The sequence below is a fragment of the Podarcis gaigeae genome (genome assembly GCF_964106915.1).
Source record: "Podarcis gaigeae genome assembly, chromosome: 13".
Classification (NCBI taxonomy): Eukaryota; Metazoa; Chordata; class Lepidosauria; order Squamata; family Lacertidae; genus Podarcis; species Podarcis gaigeae.
The window spans coordinates 25,176,659-25,197,907 of NC_139689.1; the positions used below are offsets into that span (position 1 = coordinate 25,176,659).

Consider the following 21,249-nt stretch of genomic DNA (forward strand, 5'->3'; position numbering starts at 1 on the left):
ACTATATGGAGTTGAGGAAGGCAAAGGAATCATTCTTTGCTTGATTGGTTAATGCTTGCCATGATGCTTGGGGATGGGGGATAGCTGTGATGGAGATTGGCATATTTGCAAGGGCCCCAGTGGAAGGGTCCTTTGCTATCAAACTTGTGACTGCTGGGGGGAGAAGTAAGGTTAGCCTATCTGACACAGATCAGATTGATATAGAGAAAAGTGGCAAGGAAAAGAAAGTTCTGAGCTGTGCCAGGGAAGGGGGCATGGGGACAGGAGTCTTCAGTGGCTGCCCTGAATAAATAAACCTCGGCCATGAGAGCATCTGTTTTGTAGAATAGGCTTGCATTAGATATGATTACAGCTGTTCAGGGAGGGGGTTGCACTCTTCTAAAGCAGGAATGTTGCACATATATTCCAGTTAAGTCTAACTTTTTGCATAAGGCTGTGCATGCTTTATATCAAGACAGTGTCAAGATAGCCAACTTGGAACAGGAATTATGGTGGGTTATGGTCAAGGGATGGTTCCAAGGACTTGGAAAGTAGTGGCACCACTTATTGATACTTTTTGTTACCATTATAGCAATTGGATTACTTCCTCTCACTAGCTAGCATACACCCATAGACTGGAGAAACCTACAGGAAAATAACAAGCCATAGACAATAGTTCAGAAACATTAGAAGGAAAGAGCAACATGAAACTTTGTGGGAGTCCTGATCTGATTCAGGTTTTCTTTATTGACAGCTTGCACCATGGGGATATTTTCACAACCACACATACAGCCACAGTGATGCAGTTGTGATGATGTCTAACAATGGTGGAAGGGTGCTTCAGTGTATGCCCTAGCTATGCTGCTTCTGCACAGAAGCCTCCATATGTAACAGGGAATGCTAATGTAATCCACAGAGTATAAGATTTGATATATTAAATTCTCATACAATATAAACTCTCTGAGAAGGTTCACATTACCAGAATAAAATTCTGAACAAATACAGCTATCAGCCTATCATAGAACATTGTACACAGTTCTACATTCATACATGGACCAGTTGGACAAATGTTGCAGAATTGTAGATCTCATCATCCCAAATATTGGCCATGATGGCTGAGGTTGATGGGAGTCCAATAACACCAGGAGGGCCACAGGTTCTCCACAACTGCCCTGTGGCCTCATCCCAAGGCCTAGCTCTTCTGGATATATCTTCTTGTTCAGTATTATACTAAACCCAGGTGTTGCTCCTGACTCCTGATACTAAGGATCCTGTGAGAGATGCCACTTGATAAACATGTTTTCTTCAGGCGTTCTGCCTGAGAGCAGAATACTCTCAGGAGTTAATTGTGAACTCTATAATTATCTTAAATTATGGTGAGCCTGTTTCTTGCCAAAGATAACATGGGTTTTCAGTGACCACCATTACAATAAGTAATCAAAATAAAAAATGGATATAAAATGTTCTTGTGGCATTCAGGGCTTGGGGGGGAAAGACTGTGTTGAAGCAGAACAGCTGCATTTTAAAGGTCATAATCATAAGCATCACCATTGACCAGCAGAGTCAGAAAAGACTGGGACTGGGTTGCTCTAAATGGGCTGATGTCATATAGTGATGAATTAGATTGGAACAGTGGATTTTGATTCAGTCTGAAAGGGTTCATCTGTACAGTTGCAATGCTGTTTTTGTTTCTGGCGCTACTGTGGTTGTGGTTGGTTCATCTTTCCTTTCATGAGTGCAAAGCACACTCCATTCCTTGCAGCATGAGTGATCCCGTCCAGATCCCACATGAGTATTACCAGCAAGGTGACCTCACCATTGGTGGCATCTCTTCTCAGTTCTTCTCCTTCTTTGACTTTATAGACTTCAAGCAACACCCTAATTTAATGTTTATTGGGGATCCTGTGTAAGGAACTTCTTTGCATGTTACTTATTAAATGTCTATGGGGCAGGGTAAAATAATATTATAGGTAGATAATGAAAATGATGACATTTGGTGAGATCTAATTATTTCAAAAGGTCTGCTCTGAGTATGACTAATTTTGAATATCACCCAGATTTTTGTTTTGCTGCCCATGTGAGTTGAGAGAATTTCAATATTGTCCACTTACCATAAATTCGCTGACATCCCTAGGCAAAAGAAAGGCGTCTATAAAGTATAGGATAGAAACACAGATTCTGTTATTTCAATAAGAAATTCTGGAGTTAGTAAACAGGTCTCTTATACCTAACCAGCATCACAGTCCCCTGTTTGTCTATGTAGTGATTTCATTTTCACATAGAAAATAATGCAATTATCCATAATATTTCTTTTAAAAACCCCAGAGTTTACAAGGTATTTACTCAAGAAGACACACATTGCTCTTTACTGCCCATAGAAGCAACCACTGTTGCTCTCTGTTTGCTTCCTTTCATCCAAGCAGCTCACAGTATTCAGGGATAATTAAAATCTCCCAGCTATTTCTGGCTCAGTGTCTTCACATTTTTGAAGCTGAGTGGGCATGATGTACTGGATGTCAGGACAAAAGCAAGTGGACTGAACAAGTAGTTTATGAGGTCTAGAATATTGATGTAACATAGCTTACCAGTATGTTCTGATTGCAGTGTAGTGACAAAAAACTACCAGCATGTCCTGGCCTTGGTATTTGCAATGAAGGAGATCAATGAGAATCCCAGGATTTTGCCAAATGTTACATTGGGATTTCATATCTATGACAGCTACTTCAATGAAAAGTTGACATTTCAAACAACTCTGAACCTTCTTTTTAGCCAGAAAAGGACAATCCCCAACTACAAGTGTGGCACACAGAAGAATCTGATAGCAGTCATTGGGGGACTTGACTCTAAAACCACTCTTTACATGGCCACCAGCTTAAGCATCTACAAGATTCCTCAGGTAGCATATGCATGTGAGGCAGGTGGATTTTTACAGAAATTGCATAAAGAAAAAGTGCTTTAGAGAAAAGGTGAGATGCATCTGTTGTGCATTCTGATGAGCTAGAAACTGCAAGTGGCGAGAGTGGGGAATAGCAGCAACCATGCCTATGCTTGCTCAGTCCCTATGATGTAACATACGGAGTCAAGTGTGAGTACCCATCATATCATGTTTTGGAATAACATCAAGTAATGGTGATAAAACAGTTCTAAAATAAACTTCTTAATAAGTATTTCTGCATTATATTATCTCTCAAAGTACACTTAATTTCAGTAATGCATTTGCTTATGCTTAGATCTCTTATTACTTGTTTGGTCCTTCAAGTGCTGAAACCCACTTCCCGTTCCTATACCGAATTGTTCCAAATGAAGAGAATCAGTACCAAGGAATCGTTCACCTCCTTTTGCATTTCCAGTGGACATGGGTTGGGATTGTCATGCTGGAGGATGATCGAGGAGAGAATTTTCTGCAGATCTTGATGCCAATGCTTTCAGAGAGTGGCATCTGTACTGCATTCATTGACAGAATGCCATTGCTGACAGACTTCTCTGAAATAATTCCTGAGCATGAAAAGACAGTAAATAAACTACAACTTGTTAACAACAACACAGTAAAAACACTTATTCTATTTGCAGAGACGCAGTTCTCATTGTTTTTTATATTCTTGATGTACCAAGTAGAGACAGATGATAAGACAAATGTGACTATAGGCAAAGTGTGGATTATGACAGCCCAATGGGATTTCCCAGCCATAGAGTTTCACAAAAGATTTGACAGAGAAGTCTTCCAGGGAGCTCTGTCTTTTGCAGTTCACACCAATGTGGTGCAGGAATTTGACAGTTTCCTTCTGACAGTAAATCCTTACTCACAGCATGGCGACAATTTTATCAGGGACTTTTGGGAGCAGGCTTTCAGCTGTTTATTTATAGATCCATCTGTGGTTGGAGAGAGCACTGGCGCCTGCACTGGGAAGGAGAAGCTGGAGAGCCTTCCTGGGCCATTTTTTGAAATGAGCATGACTCCGCAAAGCTACAGTATATACAATGCTGTCTATGCCATAGCTCATGCTTTAGATGCCATGGACTCCTGGAATCAAGTGCACACAGCAGTGACAGCTGTTCGAAATCCACATCCATACCAGGTACAACTTCAGAATCCAAACGTCTCTACAGACATGAGCATAATGTTTCTACTAACAGTATGTTCAACTATGTGAGAAGTAACCATTGTAGAGAACATTTTACACCTCTAGTGCAAATTTCACAGCTAGTTTTCTCTTCCTTAGAAATCTATCCACTTTCCTTCTTGTCAAGGAGTTCAATACTGTATCTACACCAATTTCTACCTAGCCAAACTTTTCTTAATTCTGGAGACTAGGGGTCATAGGCACCAACTCCTTAGGGATGAGGTGTTTTCAGCTCACTCAATAGTGTTTAGCAGAAGTCTTAGCACCCACCAATATTGGCCAGGTCATTTTGCATAGGCTTGCCCAGGAATTCCTCTGCAGCTTGTATTCCCTTCATATCCCAAGTGATCAATATCCTATCATTTGTTTTTTCCTAGGGCTTAGGGCAGTTCCCACACCAGTCTTATAAAATATGCTCCCTATATCCAGTCCTGGTCAGCAATCTGGCTGCAGCTCTTTGTACTAGTTAAAGTTTCTGAGCACTTTTCAAAATCAGCTTTATTGCATTTAGGTGGAAAGGAAAAATAGACCTTGGTGTCATCAGGACAGTGATGTTTTGTAAAGAAAAAAAGAGCTTTTATCTCTTTGATTATAGCTTCACCATTTCTTGAGGAGAATCTCATTTAACAACAGTGCTGGGGACCTGGTGTCTTTGAATGAGAAAGGTGAACTGGAAAGTGGACTTGATATTATAAATTGGGTTACTTTCCCTAACAAATCCTTTTCAAGGGTAAAAGTGGGAAGGATGGATCCATGGACCTTAACTGACAGAGAGTTCACAATCAATGAAGATGTCATCACATGGCACAGCATGTTTAATCAGGTAGATTTTGATTGGGATTGCGCATGTTGGATCTACGTACAAAAACATCAGTCATGGTGGTTCCAGTATGAATGCTAGATTATTTCTTTAGTTGATAGATCTTTGTCTTCAAGGCAGTTGACAAATCTCTTTTAAACAGGTAATCCATATATTAAATCTCCACTTCTTAGAACAAAGAAAGCTCCTGCCTCAGAGTTCACCCTCACAGACAGAAAGCTACTCATATGGACATAATACTATAGCAAAATCTTCTAGGATTACTGGAGTTATGATACAGTGGAGGTTAACTGAGGTGAGAGGTTAACTGAGTCACTGGAGACAAGAAGGAAATTGTAAGAATACTCATTTTAATATGAGAATGTGATAGACAATCTGATGCCTGATTAGTCAATCAAAAGGGTCATGTGACTCAAATATATTGTAATTTTTTCCCCTCCTCTGCCAAGCTCAGGCTGACTCATCCAGCAACAGGTCTGCTCTTGAATGGAGTTTGGATCTGGGAGCCCACTGCACCCGGCCCAGTGGGGCTTGAGAATGGGAGCAGAGCTGCGACTAGGAGTAGGCAGCTCCCTTGTGGGCCAGAGCCAGGCTTCAATGAAGGCGTCTGTCATGGGGGTGCCTGGTCACACCCCCTCCAAAAAATGTGCCTGCCCCCACTGTCACGCCACGCCACTGGTTGAAGAGTTACAGTGCAGTATGCCTCTGGATCCTGCTTGCAGGATTCTCATGGACACCTGGTTGGCCAGTGTGAGAACAAGATGTTGGATTTGATCCAGCAAGGTTCTTCTTCTGTTCCTATGCCCCATTGTCATTGATTCTATTCATATTGATCCAGAGCAGTCCCCAACATACAGTTAGCAGAGTAAAATCTTAAACATGTTGCAAGGTTCCTCAGAAACAGACCAGAGGCAATTAGCTTCCTCCAGCAGAACTTTACTACTACTGAAGGCAAATGAGCATAATGGTCACAAATGGTCTATACGCGACAACAGCGGCAAGAATTTTGATTGCTAGCTATTGGAAAGAGGAAAGCATCCCAAACAAAAAGAGAATGGTTGGGGAAACCTTGCGAGTACCTCAGATATAATAAGGAGAAAATCCAAAACTATGGTTATGAAGCAATGGGAGTGCTTAAATGATTATTTACAAAACCAGGGCTCAACTACAAAAATCTGGTTGTGTTTAGAATAATCTTGTGCATAATATAAAAAATATAAAGTGAGACATTAAGGAAATCCAAAGGGAAAATATGAAGAATAGAGGCTCTGAAGAACAGATTATTAAAAATGTGTGAGGTAAACGGTGGAAGTCTTTTTTTCTTTCTTTTCTTTCCCCCCCTTTTTCTGTTTTTTATTTTCTTGCAAAAGAAACAATTTATTTAAGGTAGATAAGGACAAGATGAAATTATACAATTGAAGATAAATATAGATGGGAAACGGCTATGTATTGTGAGTACTTATCTACTTTTAAAATTTTTCACATATGATTTTTTCTTTTACTTCTTTATTCTTTCTTTGTTCCTTTTTTCTTTTTTTCCGACATCTTACATTTCATTTCACTGTGTTATCATGAATAGCATTTTATAGAGGTATAAATAACTGTAAATATGAAAAGAGACAAAATATTCTCTCATTCCTTTTCCTTGGATAGATGTATTTTATTTTTCTTTTGTATTTTCTTTTGTTGTGAATATGTATGTATTTTAATTTGTACTGAATAAAAAAAATTTAAAAAATTATTTAAAAAGGTCACAAATCTGATATCTTCAGGATCGGCACAGTCCATAAGAAATCCAGTTATAGTAAAAAAAACAAAACAAAATTAGCTTGAACTCACAATAACTCACAATAAATCTAAAACCTTAGCACTTAAACTTACTATGTACAGAACACCACACCAGAAGGAAAGAGAGGCAGAAAGTGGAAACCAGGCTCCTCCTGGCCTATTATTATAGTCAGCATTACCTTGAGTGAAAGAGATAACAGAACCAGTTTAAACCAGCTGTTCAGCTTCTCTAAAGGAATAACCCAAGGAACCTTCTGCTTGTTTCTAGGCAGAATAGAAACTTGCTTGTTAGCTAGAAACTTCCAGCTTGCACCAGCTTGTATCACACAGAGAAGCTTCCAGAACCCTCTTGAATTAATTAGAATAGAAAAGATATTTACACATTAGATCAAGACTTTTTGCATCAAAAAAATGCAAACTGACACATAGAAAGTATGCAAACTGACACATAGAAATATGAAAATATTTTATATACAGAATGTTCCTTTTTTCTGATGCCATTAGTTTTTGTGGGAATAGCATTTACAAAGCATGGAGTAAACATTTCCTGCCTTGTATTTGTGGACAGATGCATCCCCGCTCTGTGTGTAATGACAACTGCCGTCCAGGTTCTGTTAGGAAAAAGAAGGAGGGGGAGCCATTCTGTTGCTATGATTGCGACGCATGTCCCAAAGGAAAGATTTCTAAACAAACAGGTAGGTGTCTACCATCAGATTGACTCAGTTAAGTTTGTAGAGTAGAAAGTTTCCTATATGGTAATATTAACCATTGTGTTTAAAGATGGGACTATTATATGCATAAAAGGACATATTGTCATAAACTATTCAATTGATGTGGAGATAGCAGCGGATCAGAAAAAAACTTTTTGTGTATGCAACAACTGCTGCCAGGATGCTGCTAGCCCAGAGATGGAAAGAAGATACAGTTCCAACCAAGAAAGAGTGGCAGATAAAACTAATAGACTATGCCGAAATGGCAAAACTCACAGGAAGAATTAGAAACAAGGAAGAGCTAACTTTTAATAAAGAATGGGGAAAGTATATGTTATTTGAAAAATTATTGTAAACAACTAAATTCATTAGTAGGATTGATGTAAAACTTGTAGCTTAAAAAATGAAATAAGAAATAATCAAGGATTAGTAAAAACCGAAATTATAAAGGAGATACAGGGGGAATAGTTATAACATAAGCATCCACAAATGGGAAGGGGGGGGGAGTCAACAGGATATGTGTTTTGCCTTGTTTTCTTTTTTCTTATTTGATGTTTGTAAAATTAGCAAAACCCTTTCTGTGGGATTGTGCAAATTGCTTTCCCATAATTCCAGCGAGGAAAGTCAGATTCATACGTATTTGTTTGGGAGATGGATAAATCACTGTTCCTTTTTGCTCCAGAAATGGACAATTGTATCAAATGTCCAGAAGATCAGTATCCAAATGGAGACCAAGATGGATGCCTTCCCAAGGTTTTGCATTTTCTGTCATATGATGATGCTTTAAGCATCAATTTAATTTTCATGGCACTTGCATTTTCTGTCATCACTGCTTTGGTATTAGGGATATTCATTAAACACCACAACAGTCCCATTGTCAAAGCCAATAATCGGGGTCTAACCTACACTCTGCTTATTGCCCTCCTGCTGTGCTTCCTCTGCTCCTTGCTCTTCATTGGCCAGCCTCAAAAAATAACTTGCCTTCTACGACAAACTGTTTTCGGTCTCATCTTCACCATGGCTGTTTCTTCCGTGTTGGCAAAAACCATCACAGTGATTTTGGCGTTCATGGCCACACAACCAGGATCCAGGATGAGGAACTGGGTGGGGAAAAGATTGGCAGCTTCAATTGTTTTCTCCTGCACTGCCATTCAAGGAGCTCTTTGCACTGTGTGGCTCCTTACTGCTCCTCCATTCCCACATTTGGACATGGACTCTTTGGCTAAAGAAATCGTGGTTGAATGTAATGAAGGGTCTGTCCCTATGTTTTATTCTGTTCTTGTATACCTGGGATTTCTAGCTCTTGTCAGCTTTCTTGTAGCTTTCCTTGCTAGGGCATTGCCCAGTACTTTTAATGAAGCCAAGTTCATCACTTTCAGCATGTTGGTGTTTTGCAGTGTGTGGGTCTCTTTTGTGCCAACTTACCTGAGCACAAAGGGAAAATACACGGTGGCTGTGGAGATCTTCTCTATCTTAGCCTCTAGTGCTGGTTTACTGGGTTGTATATTTGCCCCAAAATGTTATATAATTGCCCTGAGGCCTGAGCTAAACTGCAAGGAACATATAACAAGGAGAAATAACTAAGGATTCAAAACTTAGATAGTGTTCTTCACTGTTGTTGCCTTTATGATGTCATTTGATTGTTGGAAATAAAATGGTGAAAAAGAGATGAGCATACATTTGCTTCAAATAGTCAGAGATGGCCTCATGTATAATATTGGCAGACTACCTTTGTGTGAGGTGGGACGCGGATGGCACTGTGGGTAAAACCTCAGTGCCTAGGACTTGCCGATCGTATGGTCGGTGGTTCGAATCCCCGCGGCGGGGTGAGCTCCCGTCGTTTGGTCCTAGCTCCTGCCCACCTAGCAGTTCAAAAGCACTCTTAAGTGCAAGTAGATAAATAGGTACCAGATATATGGAGAAACGTGACACAAAGATGTAGGAAGCCCAGGGTTCGCTCTGATTGTTTAGAAATACACAATAGCTTTGAGGTCCTCTCCCCTAGCATGGAAGACGAAGAGCAGACTCCATTTGAGGATCTCTCCCTCATTACAGTCGATCAGGTATATGAAGACGAGCAGCAAAGTCAGTCCTCAGGGAATGTGCAGGCGACCTTGGAACGGACAGCTCACGGAAGAACCCTGACCAAACCTAAGAGGAGGCATGTAGTGGTGATAGGGGATTCCCTACTGAGGGGAACAGAAGCAGTGATCTGTGGGCCTGACAAGATGTCTCGGGAAGTGTGCTGTCTCCCCGGGGCTAAGATCCAAGATGTAACTGAACGACTGCAAGGAATCATAAAACCCACTGACAAATACCCCTTCCTCTTGGTTCATGTGGGAACCAATGACACTGCAAGCAATAGCCTCCAGAAGATCAAAAAAGACTATGAGGCTCTGGGCAGGAAATTGAAGCAATTAAATGCACAAATTGTCATCTCATCTGTCCTCCCAGTTGAACGACGTGGCCCAGGGAGAGAGAGAAAAATAGTGGAAGTGAACAGCTGGCTTCACAAATGGTGTAAACAGGAACGGTTTGGATTCTTAGATCACGGACTGCAGTTTCTTGAAGATGGACTTCTGGCAAGCGATGGGCTGCACCTCACAACGGTTGGGAGGAATGTTTTTGCCAAAAATCTCAGAAACCTCATCAGGAGGGCTTTAAACTGACTAATGTGGGGGAGGGAGACAGTGCTCCTGAAGGTAGGAGTCTATCAATTGAAGATGATCATCCAAATTTCATAGACCAATGGAGCAAACAGCACGCAGACCTAGTGGTGGGAGGAAAAAATCCTTAAATAAGAGACACGGGGGAATGATTAATGGACTTCAATGTCTGTACACTAATGCACAAAGCATGGGAAATAAGCAAGATGAGCTTGAGCTCTTGGTACAGCAAACTAAATATGACATAATAGGCATCACTGAAACCTGGTGGGATAAGTCCCATGACTGGAATGTAATAATGGAGGGATACAATCTATTTCAGAGAAACAGACCAGACAAGAAAGGAGGAGGAGTGGCGTTATATGTCAGGGATGTGTATACCTGTGAAGAGATCCAAGATTTAGAACCTCAAAGCCAAAGTGAGAGCATTTGGGTCAAAATTAAGGAAGAGAATAATAATAGGGACCTCATTGTGGGAGTTTACTATAGATCCCCAAGCCAAACGGAGGACATAGATGATGCCTTCCTGGAACAGATGGCCAAGCATGCAAAAGGAAGGGAGATAGTAGTAATGAGGGACTTCAATTACCCGGATATTTGCTGGATGTCAAACTCAGCCAAGAGCATAAGGTCAAACAGATTCCTCACTGGCCTTGCAGACAACTTCGTTGTCCAGAAAGTGGGAGAAGCAACAAGAGGAACAGCCATTTTAGATCTGGTCCTAACCAATGTTGATGACCTGGTTAGTGGGGTAGAAGTGGAAGGATCATTAGGCGCGAGTGATCATGCTCTTCTGAAGTTTACTATACAGCGGAAAGGAGCAGCCAAGCATTGTTGTTGTTGTTGTTTAGTCGTTTAGTCGTGTCCGACTCTTCGTGACCCCATGGACCAGAGAACGCCAGGCACCTCTGTCCTCCACTGCCTCCCGCAGTTTGCTCAAACTCATGCTGGTAACCTCGAAAACACTATCCAACCATCTCGTCCTCTGCCGTCCCCTTCTCCTTGTGCCCTCCATCTTTCCCAACATCAGGGTCTTCTCCAGGGAGTCTTCTCTTCTCATGAGGTGGCCAAAGTACTGGAGCCTCAGCTTCACAATCTGTCCTTCCAGTGAGCACTCAGGGTTGATTTCCTTCAGTATGGAGAGGTTTGATCTTCTTGCAGTCCATGGGACTCTCAAGAGTCTCCTCCAGCACCATAATTCAAAAGCATCAATTCTTCGGCGATCAGCCTTCTTTATGGTCCAGCTCTCACTTCCATACATCACTACTGGGAAAACCATAGCTTTAACTATACGAACCTTTGTTGGCAAGGTGATGTCTCTACTTCTCAAGATGCTGTCTAGGCCTGTCATTGCCCTTCTCCCAAGAAGCAGGCGTCTTTTAATTTCGTGGCTGCTGTCACCATCTGCAGTGATCATTGAGCCCAAGAAAGTAAAATCTCTCACTACCTCCATTTCTTCCCCTTCTATTTGCCAGGAGGTGATGGGACCAGTGGCCATGATCTTCGTTTTTTTGATGTTGAGCTTCAGACCATATTTTGCGCTCTCCTCTTTCACCCTCATTAAAAGGTTCTTTAATTCCTCCTCACTTTCTGCCATCAAGGTTGTGTCATCTGCATATCTGAGGTTGTTGATATTTCTTCCGGCAATCTTAATTCCGGCTAGGGATTCATCCAGCCCAGCCTTTCGCATGATGAATTCTGCATATAAGTTAAATAAGCAGGGAGACAAAATACAGCCTTGTCGTACTCCTTTCCCAATTTTGAACCAATCAGTTGTTCCATATCCAGTTCTAACTGTAGCTTCTTGTCCCACATAGAGATTTCTCAGGAGACAGATGAGGTGATCTGGCACTCCCATTTCTTTAAGAACTTGCCATAGTTTGCCGTGGTCGACACAGTCAAAAGCTTTTGCATAGTCAATGAAGCAGAACTCTCTAGCTTTCTCCATAATCCAGCGCATGTTTGCAATTTGGTCTCTGGTTCCTCTGCCTCTTCTAAATCCAGCTTGCACTTCTGGGAGTTCTCGGTCCACATACTGCTTGAGCCTTCCTTGTAGAATTTGAAGCATAACCTTGCTAGCGTGTGAAATGAGTGCAATTGTGCGGTAGTTGGAGCATTCTTTGGCACTGCCCTTCTTTGGGATTGGGATGTAGACTGATCTTCTCCAATCCTCTGGCCACTGCTGAGTTTTCCAAACTTGCTGGCATATTGAGTGTAGCACCTTAACAGCATCATCTTTTAAAATTTTAAATAGTTCAGCTGGAATGCCATCACTTCCACTGGCCTTGTTATTTGCAGTGTTTTCTAAGGCCCATTTGACTTCACTTTCCAGGATGTCTGGCTCAAGGTCAGCAACCACACTACCTGGGGTATACGAGACATCCATTTCTTTCTGGTATAATTCCTCTGTGTATTCTTGCCACCTCTTCTTGATGTCTTCTGCTTCTGTTAGGTCCTTTCCACTTTTGTCCTTTATTGTGGAAATCTTTGTACGAAATGTTCCTTTCATATCTCCAATTTTCTTGAACAGATCTCTGGTTCTTCCCATTCTATTGCTTTCCTCTATTTCTTTGCATTGCTCGTTTAAGAAGGTCTTCTTGTCTCTCCTTGCTATTCTTTGGAAATCTGCATTCAATTTCCTGTATCTTTCACCATCTCCCTCGCATTTTGCTTGCCTTCTCTCCCCCGCTATTTGTAAGGCCTCATTGGACAGCCACTTTGCTTTCTTGCATTTCCTTTTCATTGGGATGGTTTTCGTTGCTGCCTCCTGTATAATGTTACGAGCCTCCATCCATAGTTCTTCAGGCATTCTGTCCACCAAATCTAAATCCTTAAACCTGTTCCTCACTTCCACTGTGTATTCATAAGGGATTTGACTTAGATTGTATCTTACCGGCCCAGTGGTTTTTCCTACTTTCTTCAGTTTAAGCTTGAATTTTGCTATAAGAAGCTGATGATCTGAGCCACAGTCAGCTCCAGGTCTTGTTTTTGCTGACTGTATAGAGCTTCTCCATCTTTGGCTGCAGAGAATATAATCAATCTGATTTCGATGCTGCCCATCTGGTGATGTCCATGTGTAGAGTCGTCTCTTGTGTTGTTGGAAAAGCGTGTTTGTGATGACCAGCTTGTTCTCTTGACAGAACTCTATTAGCCTTTGCCCTGCTTCGTTTTGATCTCCAAGGCCAAACTTGCCAGTTGTTCCTTTTATCTCTTGACTCCCTACTTTAGCATTCCAATCCCCTATAATGAGAAGAACATCCTTCTTTGGTGTCACTTCTATAAGGTCTTGTAAGTCTTCATAGAATTGGTCAATTTCAGTTTCTTCAGCACAAGTAGTTGGTGCATAAACTTGGATTACTGTGATGTTAAAAGGTCTGCCTTGGATTCGTATCGAGATCATTCTATCATTTTTGAGATTGCATCCCAGTACAGCTTTCGCCACTCTTTTGTTGACTATGAGGGCCACTCCATTTCTTTTATGGGTTTCTTGCCCACAGTAGTAGATATGATGGTCATCCGAACTGAATTCACCCATTCCCGTCCATTTTAGTTCACTGATGCCCAGGATGTCAATATTTATTCTTGCCATCTCATTTTTGACCACCTCCAACTTACCCAGGTTCATGGTTCTTACATTCCAGGTTCCTATGCAATATTTTTCTTTACAGCATTGGACTTTCCTTTCGCTTCCAGGCATATCCGCAACTGAGCGTCCTTTCGGCTTTGGCCCAGCCGCTTCATCAGCTCTGGATCTATTTGTACTTGCCCTCCGCTCTTCCCCAGTAGCATGTTGGACGCCTTCCGACCTGAGGGGCTCATCTTCCAGCGTCATATCTTTTATATGCCTGTTGTCTTTGTCCATGGAGTTTTCTTGGCAGGGATACTGGAGTGGCTTGCCGGTTCCTCCTCCAGGTGGATCACGTTTGGTCAAAACTCTCCACTATGACCTGTTCATCTTGGGTGCCCTGCTCGGCATAGTTCATAGCTTCTCTGAGTTCTTCAAGCCCCTTCGCCACGGCAAGGCAGTGATCCATGAAGGGGCAGCCAAGCATACTAGGACTCAATTTCTTGACTTTAAGAAAGCCGACTTCATAAAACTTAGGGAAGTGCTGGGTGAGATCCCATGGACAGTAATACTAAAGGGAAAGGGAGTTCATGATGGCTGGGAGTTTGTTAAGAGGGAGATAGTAAAAACACAACTTCAGGCAATACCAATGAGACGGAAACATGGAAGGTGCCTAAAGAAGCCAGGGTGGCTATCTAAAGAACTTTTAACTGAGTTAAGATTAAAAAAGGATGTGTACAAAAAATGGAAAAGGGGGGAAACCACCAAAGAGGAATTCAAACAAATAGCCAGCACGTGTAGACACAAAGTCAGAAAAGCTAAAGCACAGAATGAACTCAGGCTTGCTAGAGAGGTTAAAAGCAACAAAAAAGGCTTTTATGGGTATGTTCGTAGCAAAAGGAAGAACAAAGAAACAGTGGGGTCACTCAGAGGAGAAGATGGTGAAATGCAAACAGGGGACACAGAAAGGGCTGAACTCCTCAATGCCTTCTTTGCCTCAGTCTTCTCCGATAAAGAAAATAATGCCCGACCTGAAGAATTTGGAGCAAATGATTCAGCAGAGGAAACACAGCCCAGAATAACTAAGGAGATAGTACAAGAATACTTGGCTAGTTTAGATGTATTCAAGTCTCCAGGGCCAGATGAACTGCATCCAAGAGTATTAAAAGAACTGGCAGATGTGATCTCAGAACCACTGGCAGTCATCTTTGAGAATTCCTGGAGAACAGGCGAAGTCCCGGCAGACTGGAGGAGGGCAAATGTTGTCCCTATTTTCAAAAAGGGGAAAAGAGAGGACCCAAATAATTACCGCCCAGTCAGTCTGACATCAATACCAGGGAAGATTCTGGAGCAGATCATTAAGCAAACAGTCTGTGAGCACCTAGAAAGGAATGCTGTGATCACCAATAGTCAGCATGGATTTCTGAAAAATAAGTCATGTCAGACTAACCTGATCTTGTTTTTTGACAGAATTACAAGCCTGGTAGATGAAGGGAACGCAGTGGATGTAGCCTACCTTGATTTCAGCAAGGCATTTGACAAGGTGCCCCATGATATTCTTGTAAAGAAGCTGGTAAAATGCGGTCTTGACTATGCTACTACTCAGTGGATTTGTAACTGGCTGACTGACTGAACCCAAAGGGTGCTCATCAATGGTTCCTCTTCATCCTGGAGAAGAGTGACTAGTGGGGTGCCACAGGGTTCTGTCTTGGGCCCGGTCTTATTCAACATCTTTATCAACGACTTGGATGATGGACTCAAGGGCATCCTGATCAAATTTGCAGATGACACCAAACTGGGAGGGGTGGCTAACACCCCAGAGGACAGGATCACACTTCAAAACGACCTTGACAGATTAGAGAACTGGGCCAAAACAAACAAGATGAATTTTAACAGGGAGAAATGTAAAGTATTGCACTTGGGCAAAAAAAATGAGAGGCACAAATACAAGATGGGTGACACCTGGTTTGAGAGCAGTACATGTGAAAAGGATCTAGGAGTCTTGGTTGACCACAAACTTGACATGAGCCAACAGTGTGACGCGGCAGCTAAAAAAGCCAATGCAATTCTGGGCTGCATCAATAGGAGTATTGCATCTAGATCAAGGGAAGTAATAGTGCCACTGTATTCTGCTCTGGTCAGACCTCACCTGGAGTACTGTGTCCAGTTCTGGGCACCACAGTTCAAGAAAGACACTGACAAACTGGAACGTGTCCAGAGGAGGGCAACCAAAATGGTCAAAGGCCTGAAAACAATGCCTTATGAGGAACGGCTAAGGGAGCTGGGCATGTTTAGCCTGGAGAAGAGGAGGTTAAGGGGTGATATGATAGCCATGTTCAAATATATAAAAGGATGTCACATAGAGGAGGGAGAAAGGTTGTTTTCTGCTGCTCCAGAGAAGCGGACACGGAGCAATGGTTCCAAACTACAAGAAAAAAGATTCCACCTAAACATTAGGAAGAACTTCCTGACAGTAAGAGCTGTTCGACAGTGGAATTTGCTGCCAAGGAGTGTGGTGGAGTCTCCTTCTTTGGAGGTCTTTAAGCAGAGGCTTGACAACCATATGTCAGGAGTGCTCTGATGGTGTTTCCTGCTTGGCAGGGGGTTGGACTCGATGATTGGAAGAGACTCCTCAGCCTCACAACCAGGAATCTTTACTATCCTTTGCAGCGGTACAGAGCACTGAAGCTGGTATCTTTTGCTTGCAAGCTTGGTATCATCTTTTAATCTATAACCCCATTTCCATAAAAAATTTTGGGAAGTGAACCCAGATGTCCAACACCAAAGCTGATCATGTTACTGCAAGACCAACAAGCTAGACATGTTTACTGAATTCTTGGCTGCAGTACAAAAAATGTTGATTTCTGGAATGATATCTGCAACTCCTCATGGGTGCAACCTATGGGGATCGGGCCAATAACCCATCTAGTCCAGCAACACCAAATGCTTGTGGGAAGCATACATACAGGAACTGAGTGCAACAGCATTATCCCCAATTACAACATCAAGCTACTGCCTTGAGAAACATATAAATGGTGGTAAATCATAGCCCTTAAAGTTAGAAGCCATTCATAGCCATATATTTGAATTTGTCTATTCCTCTTTTAAAGCTATGCAAGTTGGTGGCTATCAAGATAGGAATGAAAATTGTGAGGGAGACAACTAGAAATGTAAAAAGATTAAAATAATTAAGAAGATAGGCCATCAAGAAAAGTTAAACGGTGTTTCAAAGCCTCTGTGCCTTATAACAGGCTGTTTACACTCAACTTCTTTGCTTACATTTCCATGACTTCTGTTAACATTGCATGGACCACAATCCAATAAGCAATTAGACCCACTTATATAAAATATCTAGGCAGTGAACAATATATACATGTACACAATTGCAATGCTTTGCATGAGAGCAGAGGAAATGCATTAATGATTCTAGCATTTCTGTTCCAAGCATGAGCTGACCAGTTACCGGGATAGGGAATCTCTGGTCTATTGGACTACATCTCTCATAATCCCTGACCATTGCCTATAGTGGCTGAGCAAGGCCAGGCCAAGACATTTTGGCACCTGAGGAATACCACAACATGGTGTTCCCTCTCTGACAAGAAGGAAGGGGTGAAGATCTACATCAGGAACAATGGAGGAATAAAGCTCTGTTCTCCCTTTGGATCCTGATGCCTGAGGCAGTTCCATGATAGAAACTTTATTGCATTAGCAACAATAGCAACAATAAAACATTACAATATACACAGAAAAAATGAAAATTAGTATAAAAACACAGTTTAGGGTCCTGAATCAACAGTCAGATAGTGGCCCTTATTCTGATTGCCCCTGCTAAGAACCTAGCAACCTTTGCTGTTATCTGCTCCTTTTGGTCTGACAGTAGAAAGGACACTGTGGCAGTGGTTGTGCACCCTGGGATGGTCAGTACGAGTGGGGTGGTCAGTACAAGTGGGGTGATTCGTTCCTCAGGTCTTTGTAGAGAGTGCAAGACAGGAGGATGTGTGCCGCTGTTTTGGTGCTACCGTCTCCACAGGAGCAAAGGCGTTTCTCATGCGGGATCTTTTGGAATCGGCCCTAAAGTAAAGCAGATGGCAAAAGGTTCAGTCTTGTGAGTGTGAAAGCACGTCTGTATTTTGGGATAGCTAGTTTGTGCAGGTATGGAGCCAGAGAATCAAAATGGGAAGATGGAAAATGATCATACCATGAGCAGAATTTCCTTATAGTGTCCAGATTGTTCTGATGCTCGATATCTTTTAGACATTGCACCGAGGGCCTTTTAGACATTGCACCAAGGGCCTTCTGCTGGTTCCCTCACTGTGAGAAGCCAAGTTACAGGGAACCAGGCAGAGGGCCTTCTCGGTAGTGGCGCCCTCCCTGTGGAACGCCCTCCCACCGGATGTCAAAGAGAACAACAACTACCAGACTTTTAGAAGACATCTGAAGGCAGCCCTGTTTAGGGAAGCTTTTAATGTTTGATGTATCACAGTATTTTAATCTTTTGGAAGCCACCCAGAGTGGCTGGGGAAGCCCAGCCAGATGGGCGGGGTATAAATAAATTATTATTATTATTATTATTATTATTATTATTATTATTATTATTATCATTGACAAATTAGACTGTTTGCTTTGGTAAGGCCCATAGTGAGTAGGTGTTGTGTGGATAGGCCACAAGAGTGGAGTTTTTGGTAGACAGTTTTAAGCCAGGCACTTTTGTGGTAGTCTTGAAGTACTAGGGATAGTAGTGTATGGGATCTGTTCTCCCTATTGATCCTGATGCCTGAGACAGTTGCCTCCCCTTGTTTGATAGGTTGGCTGGCCCTGTGGCTGGGGTTGATAGAATTTGGGGTTCCATAACATATGTAAGGGCCACAGGTTCCTTATCACTGTTCTATGGCTTCATTCCAAATCTTGTCTATTCTGGATGATTTTCCCTGCTCTTGATTCAATAGGGAAACAGATATGAGACACCACCCAGTAAACAAGTTTTCTTCAGCTATTCTGCTGCCCATGAGCAGAATGCCTTGGGGATGCAGCTGTGAACCTTGCAATTATCTCAAATTATGGTTATCTGCTTTCTTGCCCAAAGCAACACGGATTTTCAATGACTACTTGCAGAATCAAGATGAAAATACATATACTGTAAAATATGCTTGTTCCTTTCAGAGCTCTTGAGGACAGACTGTGAACATGAAAGGCAGCTGAAAGTTTTAGAGAAAGTATCACTGTTGACCAACAGTGTCCGGAGACAACTGATATTAGGATTTTGCTCAAGGGGGGAAAAAGGATTCTCGGTTATGTTTGCAATGCTGTTTTTGTTGCTGTGGCTACTGATTTTGCGGTTGGTGTTTCACCCTCTGACTGAGTGCAGGACGCACCCAATTATTTGCAGGAGGAGTGATCCCTTCCAGATCCCACATGAGTATTATCATCCAGGTGACATTATCATTGGTGGTATTTCTTCACAGTTTTTCATATTTTTTGGCACCATAGAATTCAATCAACACCCCAATACAATGCTTATTCGGGATCCTGTGTAAGGAACTTCCTGTCTCTCATAAAATACTAACATACAGTTTATACTACTCCCATTGATATGGAGTGGGGGGGGAAATATCAGCTCAGGTGCCATGTTCCCTTATGAAACATCTTCCCATTGGCTGTATTACAGTGATGGGTAGGGCCAAAGGGCACTGAGTCCATGGACTTTGCCAGAGCTAAAATTGGGTGGAACAGTAGAAATTATACTTGCCTCTGTAGAGTAGGCTACCTTCCAGTCAAGCAAATGTCAAGATGTTTCTACACACCCACTCCTCACACACATCCATCCATGTTCATACAGCAAAAAATACAACATCCAGAGTCCAAGGACACATCCCATGAAGGCAAAAGCAGAGGGTGTTATCTAGGGAAGCCATATACACTTGTCAAAGAGGCGTTTTCAGAGTGGTATGACCAGTGTAGAAACACTGGGCACAGCACTTCAGGGCACACCAAAATAATACTGTAGAATGGAATATGAGTGGAGGCAGCTGGAGGGGAGAGGAATTTCAGCATTGTATAGTGTGCTGCTGAAATTTGAAAGCCAAAGTCTGCCACAGCTTGTCAGGTCTATCAATTCCTGCTGCCCAACAGTTATTTAAGGTTTACATAATATCCATTGAATTTTATCTTCAGTTATTCTCTATCTTTTGTAATGCATTCATCATCTTTCTGCTTTCCCCTGCCAATCACTGTAGTTTCTTCTTTATCCCATTTTTGCCTGTAGCCGGGGTGGCAAATAATGCAGCATTATTGTACTTTTGTTGTACAACAGAAATCTCAATTTCTGGTATTTTTCATAAGTCCTTCCTTTGATTACCCCTTTCACTATGAATTGCATTCTCTATTTTAAAATGAACACATTGTGATTTAATTATAAATATCCACAGCTGGTGAGAGAGTATTTAGAATCTTGATTTCATGACTGAATGTTTTCGGCAGTGCTTTGAGAAGGTGCTGGTCAGGATGATGAAATTTATAACGTAACTATTTATCTACCACTATATTGTAGCCTGGCAAATTATGGGCAGTCCTGGAATTCAATATTCCACTGAGGCACAATGGGGTCTATTGTGTGCACAATGTAAATGTGAGTTACATTTTAATTAAGCAGCATCATGGTTCCCTGATTTCCTATAAAGTAATTTCATTTTTTCACAAACAAAATTATACAACTTTTCATTTTATTGAAGATTTTATTGAAGCACACACTAGCTGATGTTCTTTGCTGCCACTAGAACCCACACTGTTCAAACATGTTTTCAATTTATATTCCTCTTAATGGTAAGTTTTCTGGTTAATTTTTTCTTAGTAAGAAAAATAAGTTGAAATAATCGTTGCAGCAAAGGTTCATAGTTTAAAGTAGATTTTGAGAGAGCATGACACCCATTCATAGATTATTTCAACAGCAGATATAACAATATTGGTTGAATGCAGAATCAATTGAAGTTTGTTTGGATACAAAATTCTCCCTTGCTTGCTTTATTATCAACAGAACTCCAGAAATATGAATAGTATAAAATGTTTAAGAACAGTATCAAACCATCTCCCCAGTGGCGTAGCGTGGGTTGTCAGCACCCGGGGCAAGGCAAGTAATTTGCACCCCCTAACCCGTGGATTTGCGCCCCCTAACCCTAACCCCCAGATGTTGCGCCCGGTGTGGCAGGCCCCCCTGTACCCCCCACGCTACGCCACTGCATCTCCCTCTCTCTTTTCAAAGTCAAAAAGTTTGCTTAAATTAATAAGAAGGCAAGCAGCTCACAGACATAAAAGAGCCATCCTCTTAAAGCGATCCCATCTATTTTTGTTTCAGTTATTTGTAGTTTGAAGTCATATACACATTGCTTTGGAAGATACATATGGCAGTACTGATGAAAAGGATGTCAGACCCAAAAACAGATGTCTTTGCAAGAACAGTTATTCATGAGGTCTAAAATATTGGTTTAATGTGGTATATATTTTTATTGCAGTGTAGTGACAAAAAACTTCCAGCATGTACTGTCCTTGGTATTTGCACTGAAGGAGATAAATGAGAATCCCAGGATCTTACCAAATGTTTCATTGG

General features: G+C 41.7%; 1 protein-coding gene across 1 annotated transcript; it reads left to right on the forward strand.

Annotated features, from left to right (window-relative positions):
• Positions 1–1,742: 1,742 nt before the first annotated feature.
• Positions 1,743–9,002, forward strand: LOC310830801 (vomeronasal type-2 receptor 26-like; the record flags this gene model as incomplete). The annotated part of the gene is made up of 6 exons (XM_083710639.1): positions 1,743–1,885; positions 2,584–2,875; positions 3,210–4,055; positions 4,696–4,923; positions 7,277–7,403; positions 8,101–9,002. The coding sequence occupies 6 exons, from the start codon at positions 1,743–1,745 to the stop codon at positions 9,000–9,002; spliced, it is 2,538 nt and encodes an 845-aa protein (XP_083566765.1).
• Positions 9,003–21,249: the final 12,247 nt, after the last annotated feature.